This window comes from Procambarus clarkii, chromosome 89 (genome assembly GCF_040958095.1).
Source record: "Procambarus clarkii isolate CNS0578487 chromosome 89, FALCON_Pclarkii_2.0, whole genome shotgun sequence".
Taxonomy (NCBI): Eukaryota; Metazoa; Arthropoda; class Malacostraca; order Decapoda; family Cambaridae; genus Procambarus; species Procambarus clarkii.
In genome coordinates, this window is record NC_091238.1 from 11759243 (window position 1) to 11775784 (window position 16542).

General features: G+C 49.9%; 1 protein-coding gene across 1 annotated transcript in view; it reads left to right on the forward strand.

Annotated features, from left to right (window-relative positions):
• Positions 1-15876, forward strand: part of LOC123773240 (keratin-associated protein 10-11-like) — a 34614-nt gene extending 18738 nt beyond the window's left edge. Inside the window, exon 2 of the mRNA XM_069318175.1 lies at positions 14549-15876. Coding sequence (XP_069174276.1) covers positions 14549-15876 — 1328 coding nt within the window. The remainder of the gene's footprint in view (positions 1-14548) is intronic.
• The last annotated feature ends 666 nt before the right edge of the window (positions 15877-16542 follow it).

Genomic DNA, 16542 nt, shown 5'->3' on the forward strand with positions numbered 1-16542 from the left:
ATTGTGTAGGGAGGTACAGAACAGCTGGTTAGTAAACAGATAAAAAATGGGCGGTAAATTAGGTGTAGTGTGGAGTAGTTTGTGTCGTGGTGACCATTAGCTGCTGGTAATACGCAGTTACCCTAAATCACCGCCTCGGCTCCCAGATCATGATAAAACTGCCTTCCTCCCGTTTTTATTGTCTCAGAGCGCAAAAACCCGGAGGAAAAGTTTGATTACAGCTGCGAGCGTAGCGCTGAGGTGGGTGGTGGGTGGCAGGATGTGGGTAGTGGTGGCAGGTAGCGGGTGGCAGCCTGTTGGCAGCATCCCAGCGCTGCTCTGACAACACCTTACAGCAGCACCTTGTTGGTAGCGCACGGTTGACAGCTTCCCGTTGTCGACATGTTGACAACACCGTGTTGGCAGTGTTTTGCTAATATCTTAACATTAACGGTAGCCTGTTGTCAGCTTGACAGTGACAGTAGCAGACTGACAGCTTCCGTTGATAGACGCACGTTAGCACTACTTTAGAGTGTGTCAGATAACCACCACCCCATCACAGCCACGACGCTGCAAGTAAGCACCACACTGGCACACACACACACACACACACACACACACACACACACACACACACACACACACACACACACACACACACACACACACACACACACACACACACACACACACACATATATATATATATATATATATATATATATATATATATATATATATATGTCGTACCTAGTAGCCAGGACGCACTTCTCGGCCTACTATGCAACGCTTGATTTGCCTAATAGGCCGAGTGATTTTCTTTATTAAACAATCCAATTGGTTTATTTGAATTATTATTATTTTATTATATTAAGAAGATAAATAATTTACTTAATTATGTTAGTTTAGGATAGGGTAAGATAGGTTAGGATAAGTTAGGTAGGGTTCGTTAGGTTCGGTCATATATCTACGTAAGTTTTAACTCAAATTAAAAAAAAAAACGAACTCATACATAGTGAAATGGATAGCTTTATCATTTCATAAGAAAACTGAGAAAAATATAGAGATTCAGGAAAACTTAGCTTAAGTAAATCGGGCCTTGCATAGTAGGCCGAGTACTGCGTTGATAGGTAATATACCGATGATAGGCAATATAATGACGATAGGCAATATAATGACGATAGGCAATATAATGACGATAGGCAATATAGTGATGATAGGTAATACAATGATGAAAGGTAATATGTTGATGATACGAAGTATTCTTCAAGTTCAAGTAAGATTATTGAGCTGATAAAACAGACCCCGAATGGATAAAGTATCTTAAGCTATTTCTGTCCACCTTAAGATAGATTCAGATAATATTTCTGACTGAAACACGATCGACCAGTTGGCCTGGTAGCTGGTGTAGCCTCGGAGGAGGGCACTACCAGCACTCTGGAGCACATGTCGACCTGTTAAACGCTACTTAACACCTGGAGAGGTGCGGGTGGATGCTGCCACTCTCCCTGCACCCCTCGTCTTAATCTGGTAATCCCAGCATCTTTCTTTAATGCAGCAGACTGGCTCTATGATACACTCTGTCGTCCTCGTTATGGCGTGAGGGTGATCCTGGCCACAGTATTTTCTTCTAAGACTGAGGTGACTTGCCTCGTCAAGTCTTCCCCCGCCCTCTGACCTTTTATTACACACACACACACACACACACACACACACACACACACACACACACACACACACACACACACACACACACACACACACACACACACACACACACACACACAGCTGACAGGTCTAGGCATTACCACCACATCTGGACGAGGATTTTTTTTATGGCCACGCATTTTAGACCGGCAACTGACAAAGCTGCAGCGGAAATTATGTTGCAAAGGGTCGAGGCGACATACCTGCATATCCGTCCATTGGCAGAGGCGGAGGACCTGCATTGCCGGCCCGGGGAGGGAGGGAGAGAGGGAGGGACGCCCGGAATAAAGAACCACAGTGGCGGAGATATTCATGAAGTGGAAGAAAAAATCAGTTCACGGTTGCAGTGGAGCACAATGCAGTTGAGGCTGCATAGGAAGTGCACACAGAGGTGACGGGGGATGCAGTGGCACCGCACAACGCCACCATGGGAGTTTCGTCCTTTCTAAAATATGAACTATGGAGATGAGCGGCTGGCCTCGTGAACAAGTGCACTTGGGAGGCTGGGAAGGTCTTTGTTACCCCGTCCACCGTTATCCGGGGGTCGCTGGCCTTAATAGTCCGCTCTTAAGCGGACCGGGAGCTCCAGCACAACTTGGGTGTTCCATACAACTGTTTGGTCTGCACGTTGTGCCCTTCACGTGATCAATATTGGCATTACTCTGTGAGGACTGAATATATTCACAGTAGAACAGATGTGTACAACATTTTCTGTGATTGAGTCAGATGTGTACAACATTTCCTGTGGTTGAGTCAGATGTGTACAACATTTCCTGTGATTGAGTCAGATGTGTACAACATTTTCTGTGATTGAGTCAGATGTGTACAACATTTCCTGTGGTTGAGTCAGATGTGTACAACATTTTCTGTGATTGAGTCAGATGTGTACAACATTTTCTGTGGTTGAGTCAGATGTGTACAACATTTTCTGTGATTGAGTCAGATGTGTACAACATTTCCTGTGGTTGAGTCAGATGTGTACAACATTTTCTGTGATTGAGTCAGATGTTTACAACATTTCCTGTGGTTGAGTCAGATGTGTACAACATTTTCTGTGATTGAGTCAGATGTGTACAACATTTCCTGTGGTTGAGTCAGATGTGTACAACATTTTCTGTGATTGAGTCAGATGTGTACAACATTTTCTGTGATTGAGTCAGATGTGTACAACATTTCCTGTGGTTGAGTCAGATGTGTACAACATTTTCTGTGGTTGAGTCAGATGTGTACAACATTTTCTGTGGTTGAGTCAGATGTGTACAACATTTTCTGTGGTTGAGTCAGATGTGTACAACATTTCCTGTGGTTGAGTCAGATGTGTAGATGTGTGTCCTGTGTGGCTGTGAATACCATCATTATCCTCACTCTAATAAGACATAAATCTGTGTATTTATGTTTGTAGGTTAGCTTAGCATTTTAAAAGCACTACAATCACCTTCTGTGGTTGATTGTTCAATAAATCCCTGAACTATATGTTTAACAGATCTCTCTCACCCTGTCCATGGAGGACAGAAGAAAATGTATACATGCTGGTTAGCATTGTAAATGTCTGGCCACGTCTGTGGTAGAAAAAAGCTCCCTAGACTCTCCACGCTCCCTAGACATTCTCCACGCTCCCTAGACACTCTCCACGCTCCCTAGACACACTCCACGCTCCCTAGACACACTCCACGCTCCCTAGACACTCTCCACGCTCCCTAGACACACTCTACGCTCCCTAGACACTCTCCACGCTCCCTAGACACACTCCACGCTCCCTAGACACACTCCACGCTCCCTAGACACACTCCACGCTCCCTAGACACACTCCACGCTCCCTAGACACTCTCCACGCTCCCTAGACACTCTCCACGCTCCCTAGACACACTCCACGCTCCCTAGACACTCTCCACGCTCCCTAGACACTCTCCACGCTCCCTAGACACTCTCCACGCTCCCTAGACACTCTCCACGCTCCCTAGACACTCTCCACGCTCCCTAGACACTCTCCACGCTCCCTAGACACTTTCCACGCTCCCTAGACACACTCAACGCTCCCTAGACACACTCCACGCTCCCTAGACACACTCCACGCTCCCTAGACACACTCCACGCTCCCTAGACACACTCCACGCTCCCTAGACACACTCCACGCTCCCCATACACACTCCACGCTCCCTAGACACTCTCCACGCTCCCTAGACACACTCCACGCTCCCCATACACACTCCACGCTCCCCATACACACTCCACGCTCCCTAGACACACTCCACGCTCCCCATACACACTCCACGCTCCCTAGACACACTCCACGCTCCCTAGACACACTCCACGCTCCCTAGACACTCTCCACGCTCCCTAGACACACTCTACGCTCCCTAGACACTCTCCACGCTCCCTAGACACACTCCACGCTCCCTAGACACACTCCACGCTCCCTAGACACACTCCACGCTCCCTAGACACACTCCACGCTCCCTAGACACTCTCCACGCTCCCTAGACACTCTCCACGCTCCCTAGACACACTCCACGCTCCCTAGACACTCTCCACGCTCCCTAGACACTCTCCACGCTCCCTAGACACTCTCCACGCTCCCTAGACACTCTCCACGCTCCCTAGACACTCTCCACGCTCCCTAGACACTCTCCACGCTCCCTAGACACTTTCCACGCTCCCTAGACACACTCCACGCTCCCTAGACACACTCCACGCTCCCTAGACACACTCCACGCTCCCTAGACACACTCCACGCTCCCTAGACACACTCCACGCTCCCTAGACACACTCCACGCTCCCCATACACACTCCACGCTCCCTAGACACTCTCCACGCTCCCTAGACACACTCCACGCTCCCCATACACACTCCACGCTCCCCATACACACTCCACGCTCCCTAGACACTCTCCACGCTCCCCATACACACTCCACGCTCCCTAGACACTCTCCACGCTCCCCATACACACTCCACGCTCCCCATACACACTCCACGCTCCCTAGACACTCTCCACGCTCCCTAGACACTCTCCACGCTCCCCATACACACTCCACGCTCCCCATACACACTCCACGCTCCCTAGACACTCTCCACGCTCCCCATACACACTCCACGCTCCCCATACACACTCCACGCTCCCTAGACACTCTCCACGCTCCCTAGACACTCTCCACGCTCCCCATACACACTCCACGCTCCCCATACACACTCCACGCTCCCTAGACACTCTCCACGCTCCCTAGACACACTCCACGCTCCCTAGACACTCTCCACACTCCAAGCTCCCTAGACACAGTCCACGCTCCCTAGACACTCTCCACGCTCCCCAGACACTCTCCACGCTCCCTAGACACACTCCACGCTCCCTAGACACACTCCACGCTCCCCAGACACTCTCCACGCTCCCTAGACACTCTCCACGCTCCCTAGACACTCTCCACGCTCCCTAGACACTCTCCACGCTCCCTAGACACACTCCCCAGACACTCCACGCTCCCTAGACACACTCCACGCTCCCTAGACACTCTCCACGCTCCCTAGACACTCTCCACGCTCCCTAGACACTCTCCACGCTCCCCAGACACTCTCCACGCTCCCTAGACACACTCCACGCTCCCTAGACACTCTCCACGCTCCCTAGACACTCTCCACGCTCCCTAGACACTCTCCACGCTCCCTAGACACTCTCCACGCTCCCTAGACACTCTCCACGCTCCCTAGACACTCTCCACGCTCCCTAGACACTTTCCACGCTCCCTAGACACACTCCACGCTCCCTAGACACACTCCACGCTCCCTAGACACACTCCACGCTCCCTAGACACACTCCACGCTCCCTAGACACACTCCACGCTCCCTAGACACACTCCACGCTCCCCATACACACTCCACGCTCCCTAGACACTCTCCACGCTCCCTAGACACACTCCACGCTCCCCATACACACTCCACGCTCCCCATACACACTCCACGCTCCCTAGACACTCTCCACGCTCCCCATACACACTCCACGCTCCCTAGACACTCTCCACGCTCCCCATACACACTCCACGCTCCCCATACACACTCCACGCTCCCTAGACACTCTCCACGCTCCCTAGACACTCTCCACGCTCCCCATACACACTCCACGCTCCCCATACACACTCCACGCTCCCTAGACACTCTCCACGCTCCCCATACACACTCCACGCTCCCCATACACACTCCACGCTCCCTAGACACTCTCCACGCTCCCTAGACACTCTCCACGCTCCCCATACACACTCCACGCTCCCCATACACACTCCACGCTCCCTAGACACTCTCCACGCTCCCTAGACACACTCCACGCTCCCTAGACACTCTCCACACTCCAAGCTCCCTAGACACAGTCCACGCTCCCTAGACACTCTCCACGCTCCCCAGACACTCTCCACGCTCCCTAGACACACTCCACGCTCCCTAGACACACTCCACGCTCCCCAGACACTCTCCACGCTCCCTAGACACTCTCCACGCTCCCTAGACACTCTCCACGCTCCCTAGACACTCTCCACGCTCCCTAGACACACTCCCCAGACACTCCACGCTCCCTAGACACACTCCACGCTCCCTAGACACTCTCCACGCTCCCTAGACACTCTCCACGCTCCCTAGACACTCTCCACGCTCCCCAGACACTCTCCACGCTCCCTAGACACACTCCACGCTCCCCAGACACACTCCACGCTCCCTAGACACACTCCACGCTCCCTAGACACACTACACGCTCCCTAGACACACTCCACGCTCCCTAGACACTCTCCACGCTCCCTAGACACTCTCCACGCTCCCTAGACACTCTCCACGCTCCCCAGACACTCTCCACGCTCCCTAGACACACTCCACGCTCCCCAGACACACTCCACGCTCCCTAGACACACTCCACGCTCCCTAGACACAGTCCACGCTCCCTAGACACACTCCACGCTCCCCAGACACTCTCCACGCTCCCCAGACACTCTCCACGCTCCCCAGACACTCTCCACGCTCCCCAGACACTCTCCACGCTCCCCAGACACTCTCCACGCTCCCTAGACACACTCCACGCTCCCCAGACACTCTCCACGCTCCCCAGACACTCTCCACGCTCCCTAGACACTCTCCACGCTCCCCAGACACTCTCCACGCTCCCTAGACACTCTCCACGCTCCCCAGACACTCTCCACGCTCCCCATACACACTCCACGCTCCCCAGACACTCTCCACGCTCCCCAGACACTCTCCACGCTCCCTAGACACTCTCCACGCTCCCTAGACACTCTCCACGCTCCCCAGACACTCTCCACGCTCCCCAGACACTCTCCACGCTCCCCAGACACTCTCCACGCTCCCCAGACACTCTCCACGCTCCCCAGACACTCTCCACGCTCCCTAGACACACTCCACGCTCCCCAGACACTCTCCACGCTCCCCAGACACTCTCCACGCTCCCTAGACACTCTCCACGCTCCCCAGACACTCTCCACGCTCCCTAGACACACTCCACGCTCCCTAGACACACTCCACGCTCCCCAGACACTCTCCACGCTCCCTAGACACACTCCACGCTCCCTAGACACTCTCCACGCTCCCCAGACACTCTCCACGCTCCCTAGACACACTCCACGCTCCCCAACACAAACTACTCTCATACTTTTGCCCTTATTCAAGTGTGGCGGAAAAGGGTTCCAATTAAGTTCTTCCCGTGATCTCAAAGAGAATTCTCAATTAAAGAAAAAAAATAAAATGCAAGAGAAAATGCACATATTTTTACGGAAAAAATTCAATCTCATCTCCACATGCAAATAAATGGTTTGACTTAATTCGTTAACCATTTGCCCACACCACGTCCAGCTCTGTCTCCACTTTTTGCATCCAGCCTAATCTTTTAAGTTTTCATTAAAATTCGCAAAAACCCGGACTGTGGAGCAAGGCGGCGCGTTGTAGGGCGGCCGGGCCCCGCACTCTGCGCAACTGCACCTGCGCGCTCTATATGGGACCTATATGCAGGCGCTATATACCTTTCTGCTGCATATATGCACTCTATAGCAGACGGTAATGCTGGTTATGCATGCTACTGATATATATGCAGCCCTCATGTACAGATTCTCTAAGATCATGATATATCCCTTATATACAGATTCTGTATGCAGTCCATATATGCTAGTGATATATATATTCAAGTACTATTTGTTATCTTATCATGGCTTTAATTTAAAACTGGATTTGTGAATAATTTGTCCTTTTTCTAATTATTCGCGTTACTCAAAACGGGGTGTGATTTTGCTGTGATTATTTCCTGTTGCCCAAAACGGGACGAGGCTGCCTCAAGTAAACGAAATGGTTGTTGAAAAGGTGGAGATAAAAACGGAGATGTCAGACCTCGTGCCGCTTTCCCACGCGCCTTTGTTGTCTAGATTAGTTGTGGCAACATTCCCAGACACGCTCTCCGGGTGAGGCTCTCTGGGGGAAGGCTCTCTGGGGGAGGCTCTCTGGCTGAGGCTCTGGTGGTGAGGCTCTCTGGCTGAGGCTCTCTGGTGGTGACGCTCTCAGGTGGTGAGGCTCTCAGATGGTGAGGCTCTGGGTGAGGCTCTCAGGTGGTGAGGCTCTGGGTGAGGCTCTCAAGAGGTGAAGCGCTCATGGGGTGAGACCTTAGGGGGGGGGGGTGAGTATTTCCAGGGGTGAGGAACTAGGGACATTCTTTGAGAGCCTCATTCTGTGAAAGGATGAGGCTCTCTAGGTGAGGCTCTCTGGGTGAGGCTCTGGTGGGTATTAGGTTGTGAGTCATGAATACTGTGTATATGTATACATGTAATATGTTCTCAGATGAGCTCAACTAAATGGCCAATCAACCGTCAAGGATTTAGTACAATGAATTTTACATTCATTTTACGTTATATTCATTTGTCTTATATTTACACTTATTACAGCGTCAACTTATCCATTCCATTTACTTAAGACTTAAGGCGATAGTTTGACTCATTTATGACTTAGTCATCATCTACGTTCCTTCGTTCTGATGTTCCTTATTTGTTTACTTGCTCTAGTCACCTTAGAATCTTAGATGTCGTTATCATGTCCTCCCTGTTCTTTCATTTCTTCTGTGTGGTGATATATATATATATATATATATATATATATATATATATATATATATATATATATATATATATATATATATATATATATATATATATATCCATAAATAAAATGCCTGCGTGTACTTGTCTGTCCAGGTGGAAGACGGGAGCGAGTGTCTGGGATCGTGGCGCAATCTTCGCCCCGGGCACCGCCGGGTACACTGTCTAGTATAGTATATATGCTGGTGTGTAATAATTCAGTAGCAAAGTCTGTGTTTTATTTTTTTAACCATTCGTGGCCGCGATATGTTAGAGAAGACATGTGTACTCACCCAATTGTACTCACTTAATTGTGCTTGCGGGGGTTGAGCTCTGGCTCTTTGGTCCCGCCTCTCAACCGTCAATCAACAGGTGTACAGATTCCTGAGCCTATTGGGCTCTATCATATCTACACTTGAAACTGTGTATGGAGTCAGCCTCCACCACATCACTTCCTAATGCATTCCATTTGTCAACCACTCTGACACTAAAAAAGTTCTTTCTAATATCTCTGTGGCTCATTTGGGCACTCAGTTTCCACCTGTGTCCCCTTGTGCGTGTGTCCCTTGTGTTAAACAACCTGTCTTTATCTACCCTATCAATTCCCTTGAGAATCTTGAATGTGGTGATCAAGTCCCCCCTAACTCTTCTGTCTTTTGGGGGGAGATAATTCCTAGCTCTACCAGGTTCTCAAAGTTTAATACACTGTGGTCACTCATTCCCAAGGGCGCTTCCATCTTAACTTCCCTTATATCCCACTTATTTAGGATAAATATCAGATCGAGCATGACTGGTTCATCTTCTCTCATTCTTGTTGGTTCCTTGATGTGCTGGCTTAGAAAGTGTCTTGTTGCCACGTCCAGCAAATTAGCTCTCCATGTTTCTGGTCCTCCATGCGGATCCCTGTTCTCCCAGTCTATTTTCCCATGGTTGAAGTCTCTCATGATTAGTAGTCCAGATCCATTCCTGCTGGCAACAGAAGCTGCTCACTCTATTATGTTAATGGTGGCTATGTTGTTTCTATCATATTCCTGTCTGGGTCTTCTGTCATTTGGTGGTGGATTATATATGACTACGACTATAATTTTTTGTCCTCCAGTTGTTATTGTTCCTATTATGTAGTCACTGAAACCTTCACATCCCTGAACAACCAACTCCTCAAAGTCCCAGTCCTTTCTTACCAGCAGGGCTACACCACCACTGCCTCTTCCTTCCCTCTCTTTCTTCATAACATAATAGTTCTGTGGGAACACTGCATTTGTTATGGTTTTCGTTAGCTTTGTTTCTGTGAGTGCTATTATGTCTGGATTTTACTCTAGTACCCATTCTCCAAGCTCATTTGCTTTATTTGTAATTCCATCTATGTTAGTGTACATTGCCCTGAGGCTCACTTTCTTCTGTCCCTTCTCAAATCACCTCCTTGGTGAGTGTTCTGCTGGTGGGGGAAGGTGTGTGTGTGTGTGTGTGTGTGTGTGTGTGTGTGTGTGTGTGTGTGTGTGTGTGTGTGTGTGTGTGTGTGTGTGTGTGTGTGTGTGTGTGTGATATATAGCGCTATGTTGAGAGAGAATGTATTTGGTAATTGTCGCCCTGAGCGGCCATCCAACATGCGTCCTTATTTGGCACCATAAACTGCACCACAGTAATATTTGGCACTGTAAATAGTGCCACCATAAACTGGCACCGTAGACTGTATAACTCCTCGGATAATTTAGCTTCATGTGTTGATGAGAAACTCTCTCCATCACTAGAAGTGTGTCGCCTCTCCACCACAACCCTCACTATATAACTGCCCCTTCTGCTGCCACGCCCCCAGCCAGGTGTGTCACAGTGCTGCCACGCCCCCAGCCAGGTGTGTCACAGTGCTGCCACGCCCCCAGCCAGGTGTGTCACAGTGCTGCCACGCCCCCAGCCAGGTGTGTCACAGTGCTGCCACGCCCCCAGCCAGGTGTGTCACAGTGCTGCCACGCCCCCAGCCAGGTGTGCCACAGTGCTGCCACGCCCCCGGCCAGGTGTGCCACAGTGCTAGGCTCTGAGTTATAGAATGTCACTGACACTCCCTGCACGGTGTTGGAGACCAAGATGAGAGGAGTAAAGGCACTGGTGAGAATAAACTTTGTTATTTAAGGACAACCTGGATTTAGAAAGTCATGCATGACAAATTTAATAGAGTTCTAAGACAAGGTTGCCAAAATACAACATGGGAAAGAAGATTGGGCATCTTTATAGACTCTCAGAGTATGTGATGGTGTTCCTTGTAGAGGGCTGGTCTATAAGACAAGCTGGCATAACTGTAAGAAAAACCGAACTGCATAAAGGAGTACTTGAGAGACAGAAAACAGAATGTGACAGCAGGCATCCAGCTGGTGGGATGTGACAAGTGGGGTCCCGCAAAGCTAGTTGCTTGGGCCAATGATGTTGCTGACTCATGCGAGTGATCTACCCGAGGGATACCTTGTACATGTCAGTGTTCCACACAGTGCAAAGCTAATGGGGAATATAACAACCGAGGAGGACTGCAGGAGGCTAGAGAAAGACCTTGATAAACTCCAGGATTGTTGAGACAAATGGCTGATAGGAGTTGCGTTACAGCAAGTGTGAGGTGATGAAGATGGGGAACAGAGACCAGGAGATGTCTACACCATAAGGGGAAGGCATCTACACGAATTGGAAACAGAGAGAGATTTGTGTGTGACCATAACTCCATCACTAGCACCAGAGGCACACATAACCAGGGTAACATCAGCAGTATATGAGACGCTGGCAAACATCAGAAGGGAATGGGAAAACCTTGATGAGAATTTTTTCAAAACAATTTATACAGAATATCAGGTTAATACTAGAATATGCAGCACCGGCCTGGACTTCGTACGTCGTGAAGCACATGACAAAACTTGGAAAGATGCAGAGAGTTTGAACACGACAAGTACCTGAAGTAAGAGGACTAAGTTGCGAGGACACGTTTAGGGAAATCGGTCTAACATCCGTAGAGGAGAGACTATACGAGGGGGACATGATCACAATATTAAACATACTGAGGAAAATAGAAAACATGAAAAAGGATAAACTCTTTAAACCGAGATAAAGTTAAATAAAAGGTCATTGGTAGAAGCTGGAAACGTAAATAAATGTAAGGAAATACTGGAACAGTGTATTGTACGGGGTTCAACAAGTGGAGTGCACTAAAAGAAGTTGTGGAAGCCACCTCCGTCCACAACTTTAAGGTCAGACTCCACTAAGACTTGGAACATTAGGAAAGTTAAAGTAAAACAACAGGTACAAGGCTGGTACAAGGCCGGGCCTTAAAGTGACCTCACTCCCTGGTAGGGTATTATGGGCAGCCCTGTTAGGTAAGGCCCTCCACCACCATCACTACCACCACCACTACCACCACCACCACCACCACCACCACCACCACCACCACCACCACCACCACCACCACCACCACCACCACCACCACTACCACCACCACCACCACCACCACCACCACCACCATCACCACCAACTCCCCTACCCCTCCCCACCCCCCATCATCCTAGGGGTATGCAAGCCACTACACCCCCCCCCCCCCCAGGAAAGATATGCAGGAATGATCTCCCACAAGAAAGGATATGCAGGTAGGAGTCTCACGGTCCTGTGCGGCGACAGTTCAGTTGCAGCGTTGTGGACGCATCTGTGCACTCCACACCATAAAAAATAGTGCTGCGTCTCCCCGCCCGGGCGCCTCACCCTCGTCCCACGCCACAAAAAAGGTTCAGGATACATGCTTGTTCTGCCGCCTCCAGGACGCCCCCATCACCTCATATCTAACTGAACGTTTTGTGTCAGTCTAAGTGAACGTTTAGTATCAGTCTAAGTGAACGTTTAGTATCAGTCTAACTGAACGTTTAACATTATATTGTAGAATGTCCCATACTGACTGACTTTCGCCCTCCTGGGCTAACGTATGCTGAACTCTGTAATTACTATATGAGTACTGGAACACTTGATGATATATTGGACTTGTACCCAAGATTAACCATGTAATGTATCAATTATACAATGTATGTATGTGATGTAACTATATAACCTGAGCTTGTAAAAGCACCTTAATCACCTTCAGTGATTAAGTGCTTAATTGCACACTAGTTTCTCTATCAGCTATCTCACCCTGTCAGAGTAAAAGAGACAAATGTATGTGAATGCATGTGTGTGTGTGTATATATGTATATGTACGTATATGTGTGTGGGTGTATGTATATGTATGTGTATAAAGTATATATGGAAGCTGATCAGAATTACATTTCACCTTTGTAAATGCACATTAATGACACTATGTAAAAGACACATCAAACACTTTATGTAGGGCATACGTAAATCTGTGTATCTATGTATTTACGTATGTAGGTTAACTTAGCATTTTAAAAGCACCGAATCACCTTCTGTGGTTGATTGTTCAATAAACCCTTGAACTATATGTTTAACACTTCTCTAACCCTGTCCATGGAGGACAGAAGAAAATGTATATATGCTGGTTAGCATTGTAAATGTGTGGCCACGTCTGTGGTAGAAAATAATAATAATAATAATAATAATAAAAAAAAGTCTCAGTCTAAGTGAACGTTTAGCCACCAGGAACAATAAGAGCCACCGGGGACAGTAAGAGTCACCAGGATCAATAAGAGCCACCAGGGACAATAAGAGCCACCAGGGACAATAAAGCCACCAGGGACAATAAGAGTCACCAGGGACAATATGAGCCACCAGGGACAATAAGAGCCGCCGGGGACAATAAGAGCCACCGTGGCCAATAAGAGCCACCGGGGACCATAAGAGCCACCAGGAACAATAAGAGCCACCAGGGACAATAAGAGCCACCGTGACCAGTAAGAGCCACCGGGGACAATAAGAGCCGCCAGGAACAATAAGAGCCACCATGGACAATAAGAGCTACCGTGGACAATAAGAGCCACCAGGAACAATAAGAGCCACCATGGACAATAAGAGCTACCGTGGACAATAAGAGCCACCGGGGACCATAAGAGCCACCAGGAACAATAAGAGCCACCAGGGACAATAAGAGCCAACGTGGACAATAAGAGCCACCAGGGACAATAAGAATCACTGGAGACAATAAGAGCCACCGTGGACAATAAGAGCCATCAGAGGACAATAAGAGCCACCAGGAACAATAAGAGCCACCAGGCGTCACTGTAAGAGGCTATTAGCGACAGACAGGCAGAGCCCAGGAGCTATAACCCCGCCCCTCATGAACACGAGTACAGACACACACACTAATAAAGAATAAAAGCAATGCACTAAATTATTTGCTTGATGCGATAAAACTCCGCCTGTGATCCTATTTGATGTTTTTCTCCAGGCCGTAAGCTGTTTGAGTTGTGTGTAATACCCCGCCGCGCCTCCTCCCTCCCCCCCCCCTGCACCTCTCTGTGGCCTCAAAATTCCACACCAGAAACATTTTTATCCACTTTTCCAACTTTTTTTATTTTTTTGCGAGTTTTTTTTTTTTTACCCCGCAGAGGATGGAGGCAGCAAGCACAGCAGGAAATATCTGCTGTTCATTTACAAGTTTACTGAGTTTTAATTGACGTCCGCTCGCGATATGTGACATTATTTATGCAGTTTGTTTGTCGTATTGTTTTATGTTTCCTTTGTGTATGGTGTATTTGTTTTGCTTGTTAAGTAAGGAAATATTGCGGTAGTTCTCAGGCTCTTTGATGGTTATGTTTAAAAATGTGTTTAATACTGTTGGCGATATTTTGTAGGTGAGACAAGGGGGTTATGGTGGTGGTTCTTGTCAGCCCTGTGTCAGCCGTCTGTCAGCTCCCTCTCTGGTCTGTGTCAGCCGTCTGTCAGCTCCCTCTCTGGTCTGTGTCAGCCGTCTGTCAGCTCCCTCTCTGGTCTGTGTCAGCCACCTGTCAGCTCCCTCTCTGGTCTGTGTCAGCCGTCTGTCAGCTCCCTCTCTGGTCTGTGTCAGCCGTCTGTCAGCTCCCTCTCTGATCTGTGTCAGCCGCCTGTCAGCTCCCTCTCTGGTCTGTGTCAGCCGTCTGTCAGCTCCCTCTCTGGTCTGTGTCAGTCGCCTGTCAGCTCCCTCTCTGGTCTGTGTCAGTCGCCTGTCAGGTCCCTCTCTGGTCTGTGTCAGCCACCTGTCAGCTCCCTCTCTGGTCTGTGTCAGCCGCCTGTCAGCTCCCTCTCTGGTCTGTGTCAGCCGCCTGTCAGCTCCCTCTCTGGTCTGTGTCAGCCGTCTGTCAGCTCCCTCTCTGGTCTGTGTCAGCCACCTGTCAGCTCCCTCTCTGGTCTGTGTCAGCTGCCTGTCAGCTCCCTCTCTGGTCTGTGTCAGCCGTCTGTCAGCTCCCTCTCTGGTCTGTGTCAGCTGCCTGTCAGCTCCCTCTCTGGCCTGTGTCAGCTGCCTGTCAGCTCCCTCTCTGGCCTGTGTCAGCCGTCTGTCAGCTCCCTCTCTGGTCTGTGTCAGTCGTCTGTCAACTCCCTCTCTGGTCTGTGTCAGTCGTCTGTCAGCTCCCTCTCTGGTCTGTGTCAGCCGTCTGTCAGCTCCCTCTCTGGTCTGTGTCAGTCGCCTGTCAGCTCCCTCTCTGGTCTGTGTCAGCTGCCTGTCAGCTCCCTCTCTGGTCTGTGTCAGCCGTCTGTCAGCTCCCTCTCTGGTCTGTGTCAGTCGCCTGTCAGCTCCCTCTCTGGTCTGTGTCAGCCGTCTGTCAGCGCCCTCTCTGGTCTGTGTCAGCCGTCTGTCAGCTCCCTCTGTGGTCTGTGTCAGCTGCCTGTCAGCTCCCTCTCTGGTCTGTGTCAGCCGTCTGTCAGCTCCCTCTCTGGTCTGTGTCAGCCGTCTGTCAGCTCCCTCTCTGGTCTGTGTCAGCCGTCTGTCAGCTCCCTCTCTGGTCTGTGTCAGCTGCCTGTCAGCTCCCTCTCTGGTCTGTGTCAGCCGCCTGTCAGCTCCCTCTCTGGTCTGTGTCAGCCGTCTGTCAGCTCCCTCTCTGGTCTGTGTCAGCCGCCTGTCAGCTCCCTCTCTGATCTGTGTCAGCTGCCAGTCAGCTCCCTCTCTGGCCTGTGTCAGCCGCCTGTCAGCTCCCTCTCCTCTTGATGTCAGGCCCCTATCAACATGATAGGGGACTGTCAACTTGATTTAAGCCCCTCTCTCAGCTTCATGTTAGTTTGATGTCAGCCCTGTCAGCTCCTGTCAATTTAAGTTTTTCCTAACCGTCAGCCCTGTCAGCGTAATGTCAGCACCTTGTCATATTAGTGTCGGCTGATTGTCAACCACATTTATCTTAGATCTGGCCACCTCAAGAGTCCGATAAGAGCCACTGGACACCTCAAGAGTCCAATAAGAGCCACTGGACACCTCAAGAGTCCAATAAGAGCCACTGGACACCTCAAGAGTCCAATAAGAGCCACTGGACACCTTAAGAGTCCTATAAGAGCCACTGGACACCTCAAGAGTCCAATAAGAGCCACTGGACACCTTAAGAGTCCAATAAGAGCCACTGGACACCTCAAGAGTCCAGTAAGAGCCACTGGGCACCTCAAGAGTCCTATAAGAGCCACTGGACACCTCAAGACGCCAATAAGAGCCACTGGGCACCTGAAGAGTCCAATAAGAGCAACTGGACACGTGAAGACGCCAAGAAGAGCCACTGGACACCTCAAGAGTCCAATAAGAGCCTCCTGCACCTCCTGCACCACCTCCTGCACCTCCTCCTGCACCTCCTCCTGCACCTCCTCCTGCACCACCTCCTGCCCCTCCTGC